The 17,044-nt window shown below is 40.8% G+C and overlaps 1 protein-coding gene across 4 annotated transcripts in view; it reads left to right on the top strand.

Moving 5' to 3' along the window:
* The window catches only part of stan (Protocadherin-like wing polarity protein stan), an 829,362-nt gene that overhangs the window by 723,800 nt on the left and 88,518 nt on the right, over positions 1-17,044 (top strand). For all 4 annotated transcript variants that reach the window (XM_071683110.1, XM_071683111.1, XM_071683109.1 and 1 more), the window contains exons 19-22: positions 14,459-14,645; positions 14,890-15,150; positions 15,356-15,644; positions 15,832-15,976. In XM_071683110.1, the coding sequence (XP_071539211.1) occupies positions 14,459-14,645; positions 14,890-15,150; positions 15,356-15,644; positions 15,832-15,976 (882 nt within the window). The remainder of the gene's footprint in view (positions 1-14,458; positions 14,646-14,889; positions 15,151-15,355; positions 15,645-15,831; positions 15,977-17,044) is intronic.

Raw genomic sequence — 17,044 nt, 5'->3', positions numbered from 1 at the left:
TTTTGCGCAATCCATCACTGATTCCCTAAATACATCCCATTCCTCCCCCACTCCCCTTACTTCCATTGTTCTCACCTTTTTCCATTCTGTACTCAGTCTCTCCTGGTACTTCCTCACACAAGTCTCCTTCCAAGCTCACTTACTCTCACCACCCTCTTCACCCCAACATTCACTCTTCTTTTCTGAAAACCCATACAAATCTTCACCTTAGCCTCCACAAGATAATGATCAGACATCCCTCCAGTTGCACCTCTCAGCACATTAACATCCAAAAGTCTCTCTTTCGCACGCCTGTCAATTAACACATAATCCAATAACGCTCTCTGGCCATCTCTCCTACTTACATAAGTATACTTATGTATATCTCGCTTTTTAAACCAGGTATTCCCAATCATCAGTCCTTTTTCAGCACATAAATCTACAAGCTCTTCACCATTTCCATTTACAGCACTGAACACCCCATGTATACCAATTATTCCCTCAACTGCCACATTACTCACCTTTGCATTCAAATCACCCATCACTATAACCCAGTCTCGTGCATCAAAACCACTAACACACTCATTCAGCTGCTCCCAAAACACTTGCCTCTCATGATCTTTCTTCTCATGCCCAGGTGCATATGCACCAATAATCACCCATCTCTCTCCATCAACTTTCAGTTTTACCCATATTAATCAAGAATTTACTTTCTTACATTCTATCACATACTCCCACAACTCCTGTTTCAGGAGTACTGCTACTCCTTCCCTTGCTCTTGTCCTCTCACTAACCCCTGACTTTACTCCCAAGACATTCCCAAACCACTCTTCCCCTTTACCCTTGAGCTTCGTTTCACTCAGAGCCAAAACATCCAGGTTCCTTTCCTCAAACATACTACCTATCTCTCCTTTTTTCACATCTTGGTTACATCCACACACATTTAGGCACCCCAATCTGAGCCTTCGAGGAGGATGAGCACTCCCCGCGTGACTCCTTCTGTTTCCCATTTTAGAAAGTTAAAAAAATACAAGGAGGGGAGGATTTCTGGCCCCCCGCTCCCGTCCCCTCTAGTCGCTTTCTACGACACGCGAGGAATGCGTGGGAAGTATTCTTTCACCCCTATCCCCAGGGATAATATATATATATATATATATATATATATATAAATATATATATATGAAAAATGTGTGGAAGTCGAGAACATTATCTCGGAAAGCAAAAATGGGTATGTTTGAAGGAATAGTGGTTCCAACAATGTTGTATGGTTGCGAGGCGTGGGCTATGGATAGAGTTGTGCGCAGGAGGATGGATGTGCTGGAAATGAGATGTTTGAGGACAATGTGTGGTGTGAGGTGGTTTGATCGAGTAAGTAACGTAAGGGTAAGAGAGATGTGTGGAAATAAAAAGAGCGTGGTTGAGAGAGCAGAAGAGGGTGTTTTGAAATGGTTTGGGCACATGGAGAGAATGAGTGAGGAAAGATTGACCAAGAGGATATATGTGTCGGAGGTGGAGGGAACGAGGAGAAGAGGGAGACCAAATTGGAGGTGGAAAGATGGAGTGAAAAGGATTTTGTGTGATCGGGGCCTGAACATGCAGGAGGGTGAAAGGAGGGCAAGGAATAGAGTGAATTGGAGCGATGTGGTATACAGGGGTTGACGTGCTGTCAGTGGATTGAATCAAGGCATGTGAAGCGTCCGGGGTAAACCATGGAAAGCTGTGTAGGTATGTATATTTGCATGTGTGGACGTGTGTATGTACATGTGTATGGGGGGGGTTGGGCCATTTCTTTCGTCTGTTTCCTTGCGCTACCTCGCAACCGCGGGAGACAGCGACGAGGTATAAAAAAAAATATATATATATATATATATATATATATATATATATATATATATATACACACACACACACACACATACACATACATACGCACATATACACACACACACACACATACATATATATACATATGAAAAATGTAAGAAACAATTTAGAAAACTGAAACTTCTAGCTTGAAATGAAATGAAAAAATGAATGTCACATAATGGTTCAACCTCTGGCTATGGAAAAAGGAAATGTATAATTTATTTACACAAACGTCAATAGTAGTTCTCATCAGTTTAACCACTGTATCAATAAGCTTCAATATCTAAGCCACATTTTTTTCCAATTTCACTATTTTCTTGTCAAAGCACCATGTATGAAAATTACATAAGGCAATTTAACTTCACAAGCACATCTTCACCTCTTAGAATTTAGGTATCTATTATTATTCTACCTCTCCTGGTTTGATTGATGAACTTATCCCATGGGATACTCAAAAGTCATTGATAAGGAGAATTAGTAATTTCTTGGAGTCTACTTACATAAATAATGTGTAAGGGCATTCTTAGGCTTTGCTTAGCAAATAGGTATGAACTATCACCCTTAGGTCTCTGGTACTTGATAGGTTCGTGATATTTTGTTTCACTTGCAAAATCATCAATTGATAGGCTTCATAGAAGTCTTATAACTTTGAACCACCTCATTACACAATGTTCCTGTCAGCAGTTTACTTGCTACACATAGTACTGTCCTCTTTATACCTCTTTATACCTCTATAATTTGAGCACTCACTCTTATCCCCTTTGCCTTTGTACAATGGCACTATGTAAGCATTCCGCCAATCCTCAGGCACCTCACCGTGAGTCATACATACATTGAATAAACTTACCAACCAGTCAACAATACAGTCACCCCCTTTTTTGATAAATTCCACTGCAATACCATCGAAACCCACCGCCTTGCCAGCTTTCATATTCTGCAAAGCTTTTACTACCTCTTCTCTGTTTACCAAATCATTCTCCCTAACCCTCTCACTTTGCACACCACCTCGACCAAAACACCCTATATCTGCCACTCTATCATCAAACACATTCAACATACCTTCAAAATACTCACTCCATCTCACATCACCACTACTTGTTATTACTTCCCCATTAGCCCCCTTCACTGAAGTTCCCGTTTGTTCCCTTGTCTTACGCACTTTATTTACCTCCTTCCAAAAATCTTTTTATTCTCCCTAAAATTTAATGATACTCTCTCACCCCAACTCTTATTTGTCCTCTTTTTCACCTCTTGCACCTTTCTCTTGACCTCCTTCCTCTTTCTTTTATACATCTCCCACTCATTTGCAATATTTCCCTGCAAAAATCATCCAAATGTCACTCTCTTCTCTTTAATGATCTTACTTCTTCATCCCACCACTCACTACCCTTTCTAATCTGCCCACCTCCCACGCTTCTCATGCCACAAGCATCTTTTGCACAAGCCATCAGTCCTTCCCTAAATACATCTCATTCCTCCCCCACTCCCCTTACCTCCTTTGTTTTCACCTTTTCCCATTCTGTACTCAGTCTCTCCTGGTACTTCCTCACACAAATCTCCTTCCCAAGCTCCCTTACTCTCACCACTCTCTTCACCCCAACATTCTCTCATCTTTTCTGAAAACCTCTACAAATCTTCACCTTCGCCTCCACAAGATAATGATCAGACATCCCTCCAGTTGCACCTCTCAGCACTTTAACATCCAAAAGTCTCTCTTTTGCACGCCTATCAATTAACACGTAATCTAATACCACTCTCTGGCCATCTCTCCTACTTACATACATATACTTATGTATATCTCTCTTTTTAAACCAGGTATTCCCTATCACCAGTCCTTTTTCAGCACACAAATCTACAAGCTCTTCACCATTTCCATTTACAACACTGAACACCCCATGCACACCAATTATTCCCTCAAATGCCACATTACTCACCTTTGCATTCAAATCACCCATCACTATAACCTGGTCCCATGCATCAAAACTACTAACACACTCACTCAGCTGCTCCCAAAAAACTTGCCTCTCATGATCTTTCTTCTCATGCCCAGGTGCATATGCACCAATAATCAGCCATCTCTCTCCATCCACTTTCAGTTTTACCCATATCAATCTAGAGTTTACTTTCTTACACTCTATCACATACTCCCACCACTCCTGTTTCAGGAGTAGTGCCACTCCTTCCCTTGCTCTTGTCCTTTCACTAACCCCTAACTTTACTCCCAAGACATTCCCAAACCATTCTTCCCCTTTACCCTTGAGCTTCGTTTCACTCAGAGCCAAAACATTTAGGTTTCTTTCCTCAAACATACTACCTATCTCTCCTTTTTTCTCATCTCAGTTACATCCACACACATTTAGACACCCGTGTTAGCGAGGTAGCGCAAGAAAACAGAGGAAAGAATGGCCCAACCCACCCACATACACGTTTATATACATACACGTCCACACACGCACATATACATACCTATACCTCTCAACTTATACTTATATATACACACAAACATATACATATATACACATGTACATAATTCATACATTCTGCCCTTATTCATTCCCATCACCACCCCGCCACACATGAAATGAAAACTCCCTCCTTCCGCATGTGCGCGAGGTAGCACTATTGAAAGACACCAAAGGCCACGTTCCTTCACAGTCAGTCTCTAGCTGTCACGTATAATGCACGGAAACCAAAGCTCCCTTTCCACATCCCGGCCCCACAAAACTTTCCATGGTTTACCCCAGATGCTTCACATGCCCTGGTTCAATCCATTGACAGCACGTCGACCCCAGTATACCACATCGTTCCAATTCACTCTATTCCTTGCACGCCTTTCACCCTCCTGCATGTTCAGGCCCCGATCACTCAAAATCTTTTTCATCATCTTTCCACCTCCTATTTGGTCTCCCACTTCACTTTCCCTACACCTCTGACACACATATCCTCTTGGTCAATCTTTCCTCACTCATTCTCTGCATGTGACCAAACCATTTCAAAACACTCTCTTCTGCTCTCTCAACGACACTCTTTTTATTACCACACATCTATCCTACCCTTTCATTACTTACTCGGTCAAACCACCTCACACCACATGATGTCCTCAAACATCTCATTTCCAACACATCTACCGTTCTCCGCACAACTCGATCTATAGCCCACGACTTGCAACCATATAACATTGTTGGAACCACTATTCCTTCAAACACACCCGTTTTTGCTTTCCAAGATAACATTCTCGACTTCCACACAGTTTTCAATGCTTCCAGAACTTTCAGCCCCTCCCCCACCCTATGATTCACTTCCACTTCCATGATTCCATCCACTGCCAAATCCACTCCCAGATATCTAAAACACTTCACTTCCTCCAGTTTTTCTCCATTCAAACTTACCTCCCAATTGACTTGTCCCTCAACCCTACTGTGCCTAATAACCTTGTTCTTATTCACATTTACTCTCAGCTTTCTTCTTTCACACACTTTACCAAACTCAGTCACCAGCTTCTTCAGTTTCTCACATGAATCAGCCACCAGCACTTTATCATCAGCGAACAACAACTGACTCACTTCCCAAGCTCTCTCATCCACAACAGACTGCATACTTGCCCCTCTTTCCAAGACTCTTTCATCCACCTCCTTAACAACCCCATCCATAAACAAATTAAACAACCATGGAGATATCACGCACCCCTGCCACAAACCAACATTCACTGAGAAACAGTCACTTTCATCTCTTCCTACACGTACACATGCCTAACATCCTCGATAAAAACTTTTCACTGCTATTAACAACTTACCTCCCATACCATACATTCTTAATACCTTCCACAGAGCATCGCTATCAACTCTGTCATATGCCTTCTCAAGATCCATAAATGCTTCATACAAATCTGGCAAGGCAGCAGGTTTGGATGGTATTGCAGTGGAATTTATTAAAAAAATGGGGTGACTGTATTATCGACTGGTTGGTAAGGTTATTTAATGTATGTATGACTCATGGTGAGGTGCCTGAGGATTGGCGGAATGCATGCATAGTGCCATTGTACAAAGGCAAAGGGGATAAGAGTGAGTGCTCAAATTACAGAGGTATAAGTTTGTTGAGTATTCCTGGTAAATTATATGGGAGGGTATTGATTGAGAGGGTGAAGGCATGTACAGAGCATCAGATTGGGGAAGAGCAGTGTGGTTTCAGAAGTGGTAGAGGATGTGTGGATCAAGTGTTTGCTTTGAAGAATGTATGTGAGAAATACTTAGAAAAGCAAATGGATTTGTATGTAGCATTTATGGATCTGGAGAAGGCATATGATAGAGTTGATAGAGATGCTCTGTGGAAGGTATTAAGAATATATGGTGTGGGAGGCAAGTTGTTAGAAGCAGTGAAAAGTTTTTATCGAGGATGTAAGGCATGTGTACGTGTAGGAAGAGAGGAAAGTGATTGGTTCTCAGTGAATGTAGGTTTGCAGCAGGGGTGTGTGATGTCTCCATGGTTGTTTAATTTGTTTATGGATGGGGTTGTTAGGGAGGTGAATGCAAGAGTTTTGGAAAGAGGGGCAAGTATGAAGTCTGTTGGGGATGAGAGAGCTTGGGAAGTGAGCCAGTTGTTGTTCGCTGATGATACAGCGCTGGTGGCTGATTCATGTGAGAAACTGCAGAAGCTGGTGACTGAGTTTGGTAAAGTGTGTGAAAGAAGAAAGGTAAGAGTAAATGTGAATAAGAGCAAGGTTATTAGGTACAGTAGGGTTGAGGGTCAAGTTAGTTGGGAGGTAAGTTTGAATGGAGAAAAACTGGAGGAAGTAAAGTGTTTTAGATATCAGGGAGTGGATCTGGCAGCGGATGTAACCATGGAAGCGGAAGTGGATCATAGGGTGGGGGAGGGGGCGAAAATTCTGGGAGCCTTGAAGAATGTGTGGAAGTCGAGGACATTATCTCGGAAAGCAAAAATAGGTATGTTTGAAGGAATAGTGGTTCCAACAATGTTGTATGGTTGCGAGGCGTGGGCTATGGATAGAGTTGTGCACAGGAGGATGGATGTGCTGGAAATGAGATGTTTGAGGACAATGTGTGGTGTGAGGTGGTTTGATCGAGTAAGTAACGTAAGGGTAAGAGAGATGTGTGGAAATAAAAAGAGCATGGTTGAGAGAGCAGAAGAGGGTGTTTTGAAATGGTTTGGGCACATGGAGAGAATGAGTGAGGAAAGATTGACCAAGAGGATATATGTGTCGGAGGTGGAGGGAACGAGGAGAAGTGGGAGACCAAATTGGAGGTGGAAAGATGGAGTGAAAAAGATTTTGTGTGATCGGGGCCTGAACATGCAGGAGGGTGAAAGGAGGGCAAGGAATAGAGTGAATTGGAGCGATGTGGTATACCGGGGTTGACGTGCTGTCAGTGGATTGAATCAGGGCATGTGAAGCGTCTGGGGTAAACCATGGAAAGCTGTGTAGGTATGTATATTTGCGTGTGTGGACGTATGTATATACATGTGTATGGGGGTGGGTTGGGCCATTTCTTTCGTCTGTTTCCTTGCGCTACCTCGCAAACGCGGGAGACAGCGACAAAGCAAAAAAAGAAAAAAAAATATTTATTTATTTATTATTATAATTAGTAGCTGTCTCCCGCGTTAGCGAGGTAGCGCAAGGAAACAGACGAAAGAATGGCCTAACCCACCCACATACACATGTATATATATACACTTCCACACATGCACATATACTTATACATCTCAACGTATACATACATATACACACATAGGCATATATATATATATATATATATATATATATATATATATATATATATATATATATATATATATATATATATATACATGCACATAATTCATACTGTCTGCCCTTATTCATTCCCATCGTCACCCCACCACACTTGAAATGACAACCCCCTCCCCCACATGTGTGTAAGGTAGCACTAGGAAAAGACAATAAAGGCCACATTCGTTCACACTCAGTCTTTAGCTGTTATGTGTGATGCACTGAAACCACAGCTCCCTTTCCACATCCAGGCTCCAGAAAACTTTCCATGGTTTACCCCAGACACTTCACATGCCCTGGTTCAATCCATTGACAGCACATCGACCCCAGTATACCACATCGTTTCAATTTACCTTATTCCTTGCATGCTTTTCACCCTCCTGTATGTTCAGGCCCCGATCGCTCAAAATATTTTTCACTCAATCCTTCCACCTCCAATTTGGTCTCCCACCTCTCGTTCCCTCCACCTCTGACACATATATCCTCTTTGTCAATCTTTCCTCACTCATTCACTCCATGTGACCAAACCATTTCAGTACACCCTCCTCTGCTCTCTCAGACACACTCTTTTTATTACCACACATCTCTCTTACCCATTCATTACTTAATCAAACCACCTCACACCACATATTGTCCTCAAACATCTCATTTCCAACACATCCACCCTCCTCTGCGCAACCCTATCTATAGCCCATGCCTCACACTCATATAACATTGTTGGAACCACTATTCCTTCAAACATACTCATTTTTCCTCTCCAAGATAACGTTCTCACCTTCCAAACATTCCTCAACGCTCCCAGAACCTTCACCCCCTCCTCCACCTTGTGACTCACTTCCACTTCCACAGTTCCATCCGCTGCTAAATCCACTCCCAGATATATGAAACACTTCACTTCCTCCAGTTTTTCTCCTTTCAAACATACCTCCCAGTTAACTTGTCCCTCAACCCTACTGAACCCAGTAAACTTGCTTTTATTCACATTTACTCTTGCCTTTCTTCTTTCACACACTTTACCAAACTCAATAATCAGCTTCTGCAGTTTCTCACCTGAATCAGCCACCAGTGCTGTATCATCAGCAAACAACAACTGACTCTCATCCACAACAGAATGCATAATTGCCCTTCTCTCCAAAACTCTTGCATTCACCTCCCTACCAACCCCATCCATAAACAAATCAAACAACCATGGAGACATCACGCACCCCTGCCACAAACCGAGATTCACTGGGAACCAATCACTTTCCTCTTTTCCTCCTCATACACATGCCTTACATCCTTGGTAAAAACTTTTCACTGCTTCCAGCAACTTACCTCCCACACCATATACTCTTAATACTTTCCACAAAGCATCTCTGTCAACTCTTATCATGTGCCTTCTCCAGATCCATAAATGCTACGTACAAATCCATGTTTCTCTGAGTATTTCTCACATATATTCTTCAAAGCAAACACCTGATCCACACATCCTCTACCACTTTTGAGACCATACTGCTCTAACCCAATCTGATGCTCTGTACATTGCCTTTACCCTCACAATCAATACCCTCTCATATAATTTCCCAGGAATATTCAACTTACACCTCTGTAATTTGAACACTCACCTTTATCCCCTTTGCCTTTGTACAATGGCACTATGCATGCATTCCTCCAGTCATCAGGCACTTCACCATGAACCATACATACATTGAATATCCTTACGAACCAGTCAACAACACAGTCACCCCCTTCTTTGATAAATTCCACTGCAATACCATCCAAACCTGCCAGCTTTCATCTTCCACAAAGCTTTCACCACCTCTCCTCTGTTTACCAAACAATTCTCCCTGATCCTATCACTTCGCACACCACCTCAACCAAAACACCCCATATCTGCCACTCTATCATCAAACACATTCAACAAACCTTCAAAATACTCACTCCATCTCCCTCTCACTTCACCACTACTTGTTATTACCTCCCCATTTGCCCCCTTCACCGATGTTGCTATTTGTTCTGTTGTCTTACGCACTTTATTTACCTCCTTCCAAAACATTTTTTTTTTTCTTTTTTAGCTTTGTCGCTGTCTCCCGCGCCTGCGAGGTAGCACAAGGAAACAGACGAAGGAAATGGCCCAACCCACCCCCACACACATGGACACACTCACACGTCCACACACACAAACAGACTAACACATCCCAACGTACACACATATATACACACACATATACACACATGCACACAATTCACACTGTCTGCCCCTACTCACCCAAATCGCCACCCCGCCACACACGGAATAACATCCCCCTCCCCCCTCATGTGCGCGAGGCAGTGCCAGGAAAAGACAACAAAGGCCCCATTTGCTCACACTCAGTCTCCAGCTGCCACGCAATAATGCCGGAAACCATAGCTCCCTTTCCACATCCAGTCCCCACAGAACTTTCCATGGTTTACCCCAGACGCTTCACATGCCCTGATTCAATCCATTGACAGCACGTCGACCCCGGTATACCACATCGATCCAATTCACTCTATTCCTTGCCCGCCTTTCACCCTCCTGCATGTTCAGGCCCCGATCACTCAAAATCTTTTTCACTCCATCTCTCCACCTCCAATTTGGTCTCCCACTTCTCCTCGTCCCCTCCACCTCTGACATGTATATCCTCTTGGTCAATCTTTCCTCTCTCATTCTCTCCATGTGCCCAAACCATTTCAAAACACCCTCTTCTGCTCTCTCAACCATGCTCTTTTTATTTCCACACATCTCTCTTACCCTTACATCACTTACTCGATCAAACCACCTCACACCACACATTGTCCTCAAACATCTCATTTCCAGCACATCCACCCTCCTGCGCACAACTCTATCCATAGCCCACACCTCACAACCATACAACATTGTTGGAACCACTATTCTTTCAAACATAGCCATTTTTGCTTTCGGAGATAATGTTCTCGACTTCTACACATTCTTCAAGGCTCCTAGGATTTTCGCCCCCTCCTCCACCCTATGATTTACTTCCGCTTCCATGGTTCCATCCACTGCCAGATCCACTCCCAGATATCTAAAACACTTTACTTCCTCCAGTTTTTCTCCATCTTTTTATTCTCCCTAAAATTTAATGATACTCTCTCACTTCTTTAGGAGTTCATACAATTTTTTACTTACATGTAATTTATTTATACATGTGGCACGACATGTTTTGTGGAGATAATCCACCTCATCAGGTGCCAGTACTTAACAAAGTTATTTAGATCCCAACATCTCATTTGGTTCCTGCTATCCAACAGTCTTTCTAGGCCAAGCACTCTCTGCTTTGCCTGGTTGTAACCCTTGTAAGGGAAAGTGATTAAGGGGGGGACAGGTGCCGGGGACTGACCTGGCTGGCTGGGTGTGTCTTGAAGAACTTTTTTTTTGTGTTTTGTCAGTTCTCTCACAATGATTTTGTTAATGCTAGGTTGAGCTTTAAAATGGCCTAGGGACAAAGTAAAGTTCTTAGTATTAGCAATTAAAACAGACTCAGTGACATTACATGTGGCAAAATGAGCAGAGAGGTATAAAATAACAGGATTTTCAAGATCTATGGGGTGATCATTTTCATGACAGTGTTTAGTGATTGCATTTTTGTGGTCATTCTTGTGTACTGAATGTCATTGCCAGTAACACCTCTCTGTTACAGTTTTACCAGTCTGGCCTAAATAAATATAATTACATGCCTAGCATTGGATGGTGTAAACACTTCCAATTGTTGCATGATTTGGCCTGCTATTCATTAAGGTCTTGCGGATGGTGTTATTGTACCAGAAAGCAACATTACAAGAATTTTTTTAGAACACGTCTTAGCTAAGTTGGGAGAATAGGGCAACACTATACTTTTAGTCTTATCCTTATCTGTCACATCTTTGTTACAAGAAGCATAAAATGTCTTCCTAGCTTTCCAATAAGCTTTATTTACAAACCATTTGGGATTATATAACTGCCCAAAAATACATTTTATATGACTACATTCATCTACCTGGCCAATGGGATGACATATCCATAGTGATCTTAAAAACATAGACATAACTAAAGACATTTTTACAGAAGGATCATGTACTGAGAAATAATGAATATAACTTTTAGAGATAGTAGGTTTCCTGTAGATTTTAAAGGACAAATGATCAGATTCTCTGTTTATCAACACATCTAGAAAGGGATGTTTTCCTTCTTTTTCCCATTCCATCTTGAATTTGATAGTGGAGTGGATGTTATTAAATTCATTAAAGAAAACATCACAATCTTGGGAGGATGGCCACAAGAACCACAAATTCCATGTATCTAAATCAGACTTTTAGATGATTATTAAGTGAAGTTAAAGTTTCAATCTCAAAATACTCAATAAATAAATTACTTAGAATCAGACTAAGAGGGTTTCCCATATCAAGACCAAATTGCTGTGTATAAAATTGCCTTCATCATCTTGGAAAACAGTATTAGAAATGCAAGGCTCAACTAAGTCAGTGAAAGCTTTTATGGGCAGGGACAAATCAAGGTTGAGATCAGGCAATTTCCTCCTTAGATATGTGATGGTTTCATTAATGGGTACTTTAGTGCCATACAACAATGACAACCTCCCATACCAATACCACCAGAGGATGGCACTGGAAGTTACGATGATGAAGAATAGAGAGGAAGCTGCTGCTGTATTAGAAGAAATGGGGATGCAGAGTTTGTACTTAATGACAAACCTAAGAAATTTTCACAAGGAGAGTTAAATGATTTAGTTCAAGATTTGGCACTGCTGAAAGATGAAGCTGAACTTTTAGCATCTCATCTGAAAGAATAAAGTCTACTCAAGAAGGACATTCTATAACTTATTTCACGAAAAGGATTCAGACTCTTACTTCTCATTTTTCCATGGATGGGCTGCTCTATTTTTGCAACAACACTGACACATTATTCCACTGCTTATCCCAAGAGCATGATCCCTCTCAATGGCGCTTCTTCATTGACTCATTTAAGAGAAGTCTGAAAGTGGTGCTGCACCACAATGGGAACAAGAAACCCCATGTTCCTGTAGGGCATTCAGTGCACATGAAAGTGTTATGAGAACAAGCGGGCACTTGAGAGTGGTCGGCTTGCTATCAGGAGTGCAGTCAGGATTCTCGAAATACTGCTGTTTTTTATGTCTCTAGGATAGTTGAACAACTTCCAGACATATATGAAGTCAGACTGCCCTTAGTGAAGATCATATGAGCTAGGAATTTTGAGTGTTCGAGATGAGCCACTGGTTGATCCACAAAATGATCTTCTTCCCCCACTCCACATAAAGCTTGGTCTCATGAAGTAATTTGTGATAACACTAGCCAAGAGAAACCCAAGAAGATTTAAGTATATGGTGGAAAAATTTCCAAATATCACTGAGGCCAAGTTGAAAGAAGGCATCTTCATCAGTTCTCAGATAAAGGACTCCTGAAAGACCATGATTTAGCACACATCTTGATGACTTGGAGCTGAAGGCCTGGGACTATTTTGCTTGGCTATGTGAAAATTTCTTGGGAAAGATGAGATCTTAAGATTTTGAAGGCAGGATGAAAAGACTTTTGAAATTCTATGCTGCTGATGGATGTAGGATGTCGCTCAGGGTGCATTTCCTCCATTCACATCTGGACGTTTTCATGGAGAACCTTAGAGCAGTGTCTGACGAATAAGGAGAGTACTTCCATCAGGACATCAGCTCAATGTAGCATTGATACCAAGGTTTCTAGAATGAAGGAATGCCTGCAGATTACTGCTGGATGTTATTCAGGGACGAACCTGAATCAGAACACCATAGGAGGTCCAAAGCTCAGCACTTTTAGCTTGTGAAGAGCACCATAGAAGTTTAAAAGCTCAATATTTTTAGCTTGTCCCCGTGGATAATATCTTCTTTGTATACCTTTTACCTAGGAGTACTGAATTTCTGCAATAAAATGTTTGAACTGGTACAAATAATACAATTTTACCTTTGAACTAAAAATTATGAATCTGTAGAAAGAAAATGAGATGTTGTACTGAATGGACCAAAATTTTGTAATTTACATCAAAACTAGGTCTAGAAAAGTTACATTGCATCCTTTGTGAGAAAAAAGTTCAATTTTGTTGACCAGTGTAATTACAGAATTTGACACTAAATCATGTGGAAACCAACAATTGACTCTTCAAATGAAGTCGTTATAGAGTTCATCTCATGCTTTTGTGTTAAGTCACCATAAAGATTATTATATTTTTTCCATTCAAGGGATCTTGTTAATGTTACTTGGAGGCAGTTTGTCAAAAGATTGTGAGCTGATGCTCTCCTAGTGTTGGATTTCTTTTGTTTATACATGCATACTCTGCAATGAATTTCTTTCATATTATGATGATGGCAGTCCCCACGGATAAGTTACAGTATTGTACTGTAATTGAAGACAGTTTACCATAGCATTTATCAAACTGAACCTCAGTGACATACCAACCCTTTAAGTCTTTTGCTTTACTGTATATGTGAAAGCTGTTCTACTTGTGTACAATCTCCCAGTTTAACTGTCCCAGTTTAACTGATGAGGTAGCATAGAGGAGAAATATGTCCCTATTTCTTTAAACTGAAGTTTAGTGAGGACTGCATAATTCACATATGAAATTCTGAATACAGTATATCTAACATTGTCCTTAGTGCATCATTGACCAAATTAATCTTCTGATTGCATGATAACTCCTGGACCATATTTTGAATGATACAAAATATTAGAAAGAAAAACAATATTTCATTAAATTTTCATCTCCTTTTATAACCCTAGTATTTCACTTATGAATTAAAGTTGGCAATTTCATTTCCATATACCAATTAAACATTTTGTCCTCTACCTTTCCAGTACTTGGTAGAATCAGCATCAGTAATCCTACAACCAGTCTATGCTCCACACTGGCAAAGAATCAATGGTGTAGAAGGCTTTGGTGCAGACTCTCTCCTGACTAAGATGGATGAATATGTAGCCACCCTTGCTACTAGCCAAGGGGACACCTACACGACACCCTTTGAAATTCCCACCAAGCATGTCGGTCAGTTTCAGAGGAGGATGAGATTGGTTCATTGAAATATTTTTTCATGTTCACTATTTGTAAAACCATGAATAGATGAGAATTTGATACTTATTAAGTATGTGTTTAACACAGTTATTCCTGAAGATTAGCATCTTAAACTCATTGAATTATTAATCATATTGGAGACGCATATTAACTAAAAAGAAAGATCATACAAGCTGATATACTTCAGAAGAATCATTACATATTCCTCCTTTTGCAGTGTTTGGAATGGATACTGTGTCAGCAGATGAGCTTTATGGGTACAGTCAGTCAGGGTTTGTTGTGGGTCACAACGATCGAGTGGACCATGTGATAATTCCTGAGACCTCTTCCTTGGTAGACAAGCATTACCCAGGCCAGGGTCATGCATCTGTCATTGTGCCAAAGTATAACAATTATCTTAGGAACCAGCAGACATGGGTTCACAACACCAACATCCGTATTCCTTTATCACTGGTTGGCATCCCAGATGTCAAGCAGGGTGAGTCTTGAGTTCTCATATTGATATGATAATGGGATTTTGAATTGATGTTCTTTAATGAAGTGCATATATTAAGTATTAATAATAACTAACTGGTTATGTTACAGAAATATTTCCTTTTTCTTTTTTGAAAGTGTCATAGATGGTAACATGAAAGATTTATTTGCCACTGATGCAAAGATGACAGACATGTTCCCTCAAACAGATGAGACCTCAACGGCAGGTGCTTTGGGGAGTACTCGAGCAGTAGTGAGCTATGTAATATTCCGTTCCCTTGGTACACTGTTGCCTGAAGTATATGATGTAGATGTGGAGCAGCGATGGGGTGTGGGACTGGCTGTGCGCTCCCCTGTGTTTACCGTAGCTGTGCATACTTCCCATGGTGGACTTGTGGAGAATAAACTTGAGGTAGATGTAAGGCTCAGATTTCGTTTAGACCACGTTGGGAGACGAGCCAATCCTCAGTGTGTTACATGGGTTACCAGGCCCGAAAGGTAAGTTAATTTCACTTAAAATGTTTGTTTCACTGACAAAATCAAACAGAATATTAGTGCTCTGTGTGAGTATTCAATATGTTTACAGATAAAAATGCAGTGTATATGCAGTATACATTTAACTTCAGCAGGAAATGGAATATGATTATCACAAAATCTGTACTGTAATGCATACATGGTCTTGTAGCAGTGAGGGTGTGTGGACTCGTGATGGATGTGTTACCAGTATCCCAGAGCCTGGTTATGGAGAATATATCAATGACACCTTCATCAATTGTACCTGCAACCACCTCTCCAGTTTTGCTGTCATCCTTAATGATGCAGAAGCAGAGGTTAGTAACAAAGGACAATTTTTTGGCAAATGCTTTGTATTTTGAAGGGTTGAAAAAATAACACAGTGGAATAGCATATGTAAAGGAGAGCCAGAGAAAACCATGAGTTGTAGCAGCATTGAAATAAAACAGCCATTTATGAAGTTAAAAGGTGATGAAGCAGCATGTAACCAAGAGGAGAGCAAAAAAGGTCATGAAAACCAATGAACAGAAGGCATTTGACAATTTGAGAGTAAAGCAGAGTACCTAGCATGACATTCTGTAAGGAGACACTTTAACATGAAATTTAAAGATTAAGAAGTAGTGAATTAAAGGACACAGCAAACATGGAGGTATAAAAGATACCCTGTCATTTAAGGCAGATGACACTGAAGAAAGTGATGAATCCTATAGCAACTGGGATATCTAGTTTAGTTCAAGGGTTAGGAAGAATGGGACTATGAATGAGTGTCCAAATGAAAATGAGTATGAGATGATAAAAATTAATATGAAAGGAGAGACGTGATAAGGGTTCTGGAATGAAGCAAGTTACAAAAGAAATCTAAGAGAGAATGGGATAGAGTAAAAGTTTTTCATAAAGTATGTGAGGATATGCAACAGAGCTATCATACCCAGCGCTACCTTGCTTACATAGGAAACAGCAATCAAGTATGGAAGAAAACAGAAAAGAAATAGCAAGTACATGTATGAATTGATTATACTTTATACTGGCAACGGTGTTCATGAATGCTTGGGATATGGGGATTTTGGTATACTCATTGTAAATCAAGAGTGTTCTCATAGCATAGGTGGACCCAGAAAATGCCTTTGCATTCATTGAAACAACAATAGTGTTTAAAGAGTATATGGTGTGGTGGCAACCAAGTAGAACTGGTGGAGAGTTTCTATGGAGAGAGAATGGTGATTATTTATTTATTCATTATACTTGATTTCCATTTCCCGCATCATGAGGTAGCGCCAGGAAACAGATGAAGAATGGCCCATCCACTCATATACTCATATATATACATACATGCCCTTACATGCACATATGTATATTCATTTATTTTTATTATACTCTGTCGCTAT

The sequence above is a fragment of the Panulirus ornatus genome, chromosome 35, assembly GCF_036320965.1.
Source record: "Panulirus ornatus isolate Po-2019 chromosome 35, ASM3632096v1, whole genome shotgun sequence".
Lineage (NCBI taxonomy): Eukaryota > Metazoa > Arthropoda > Malacostraca > Decapoda > Palinuridae > Panulirus > Panulirus ornatus.
Note: the sequence above shows the minus strand (reverse complement) of the source record. Positions and strands in the feature narration are given on the sequence as shown.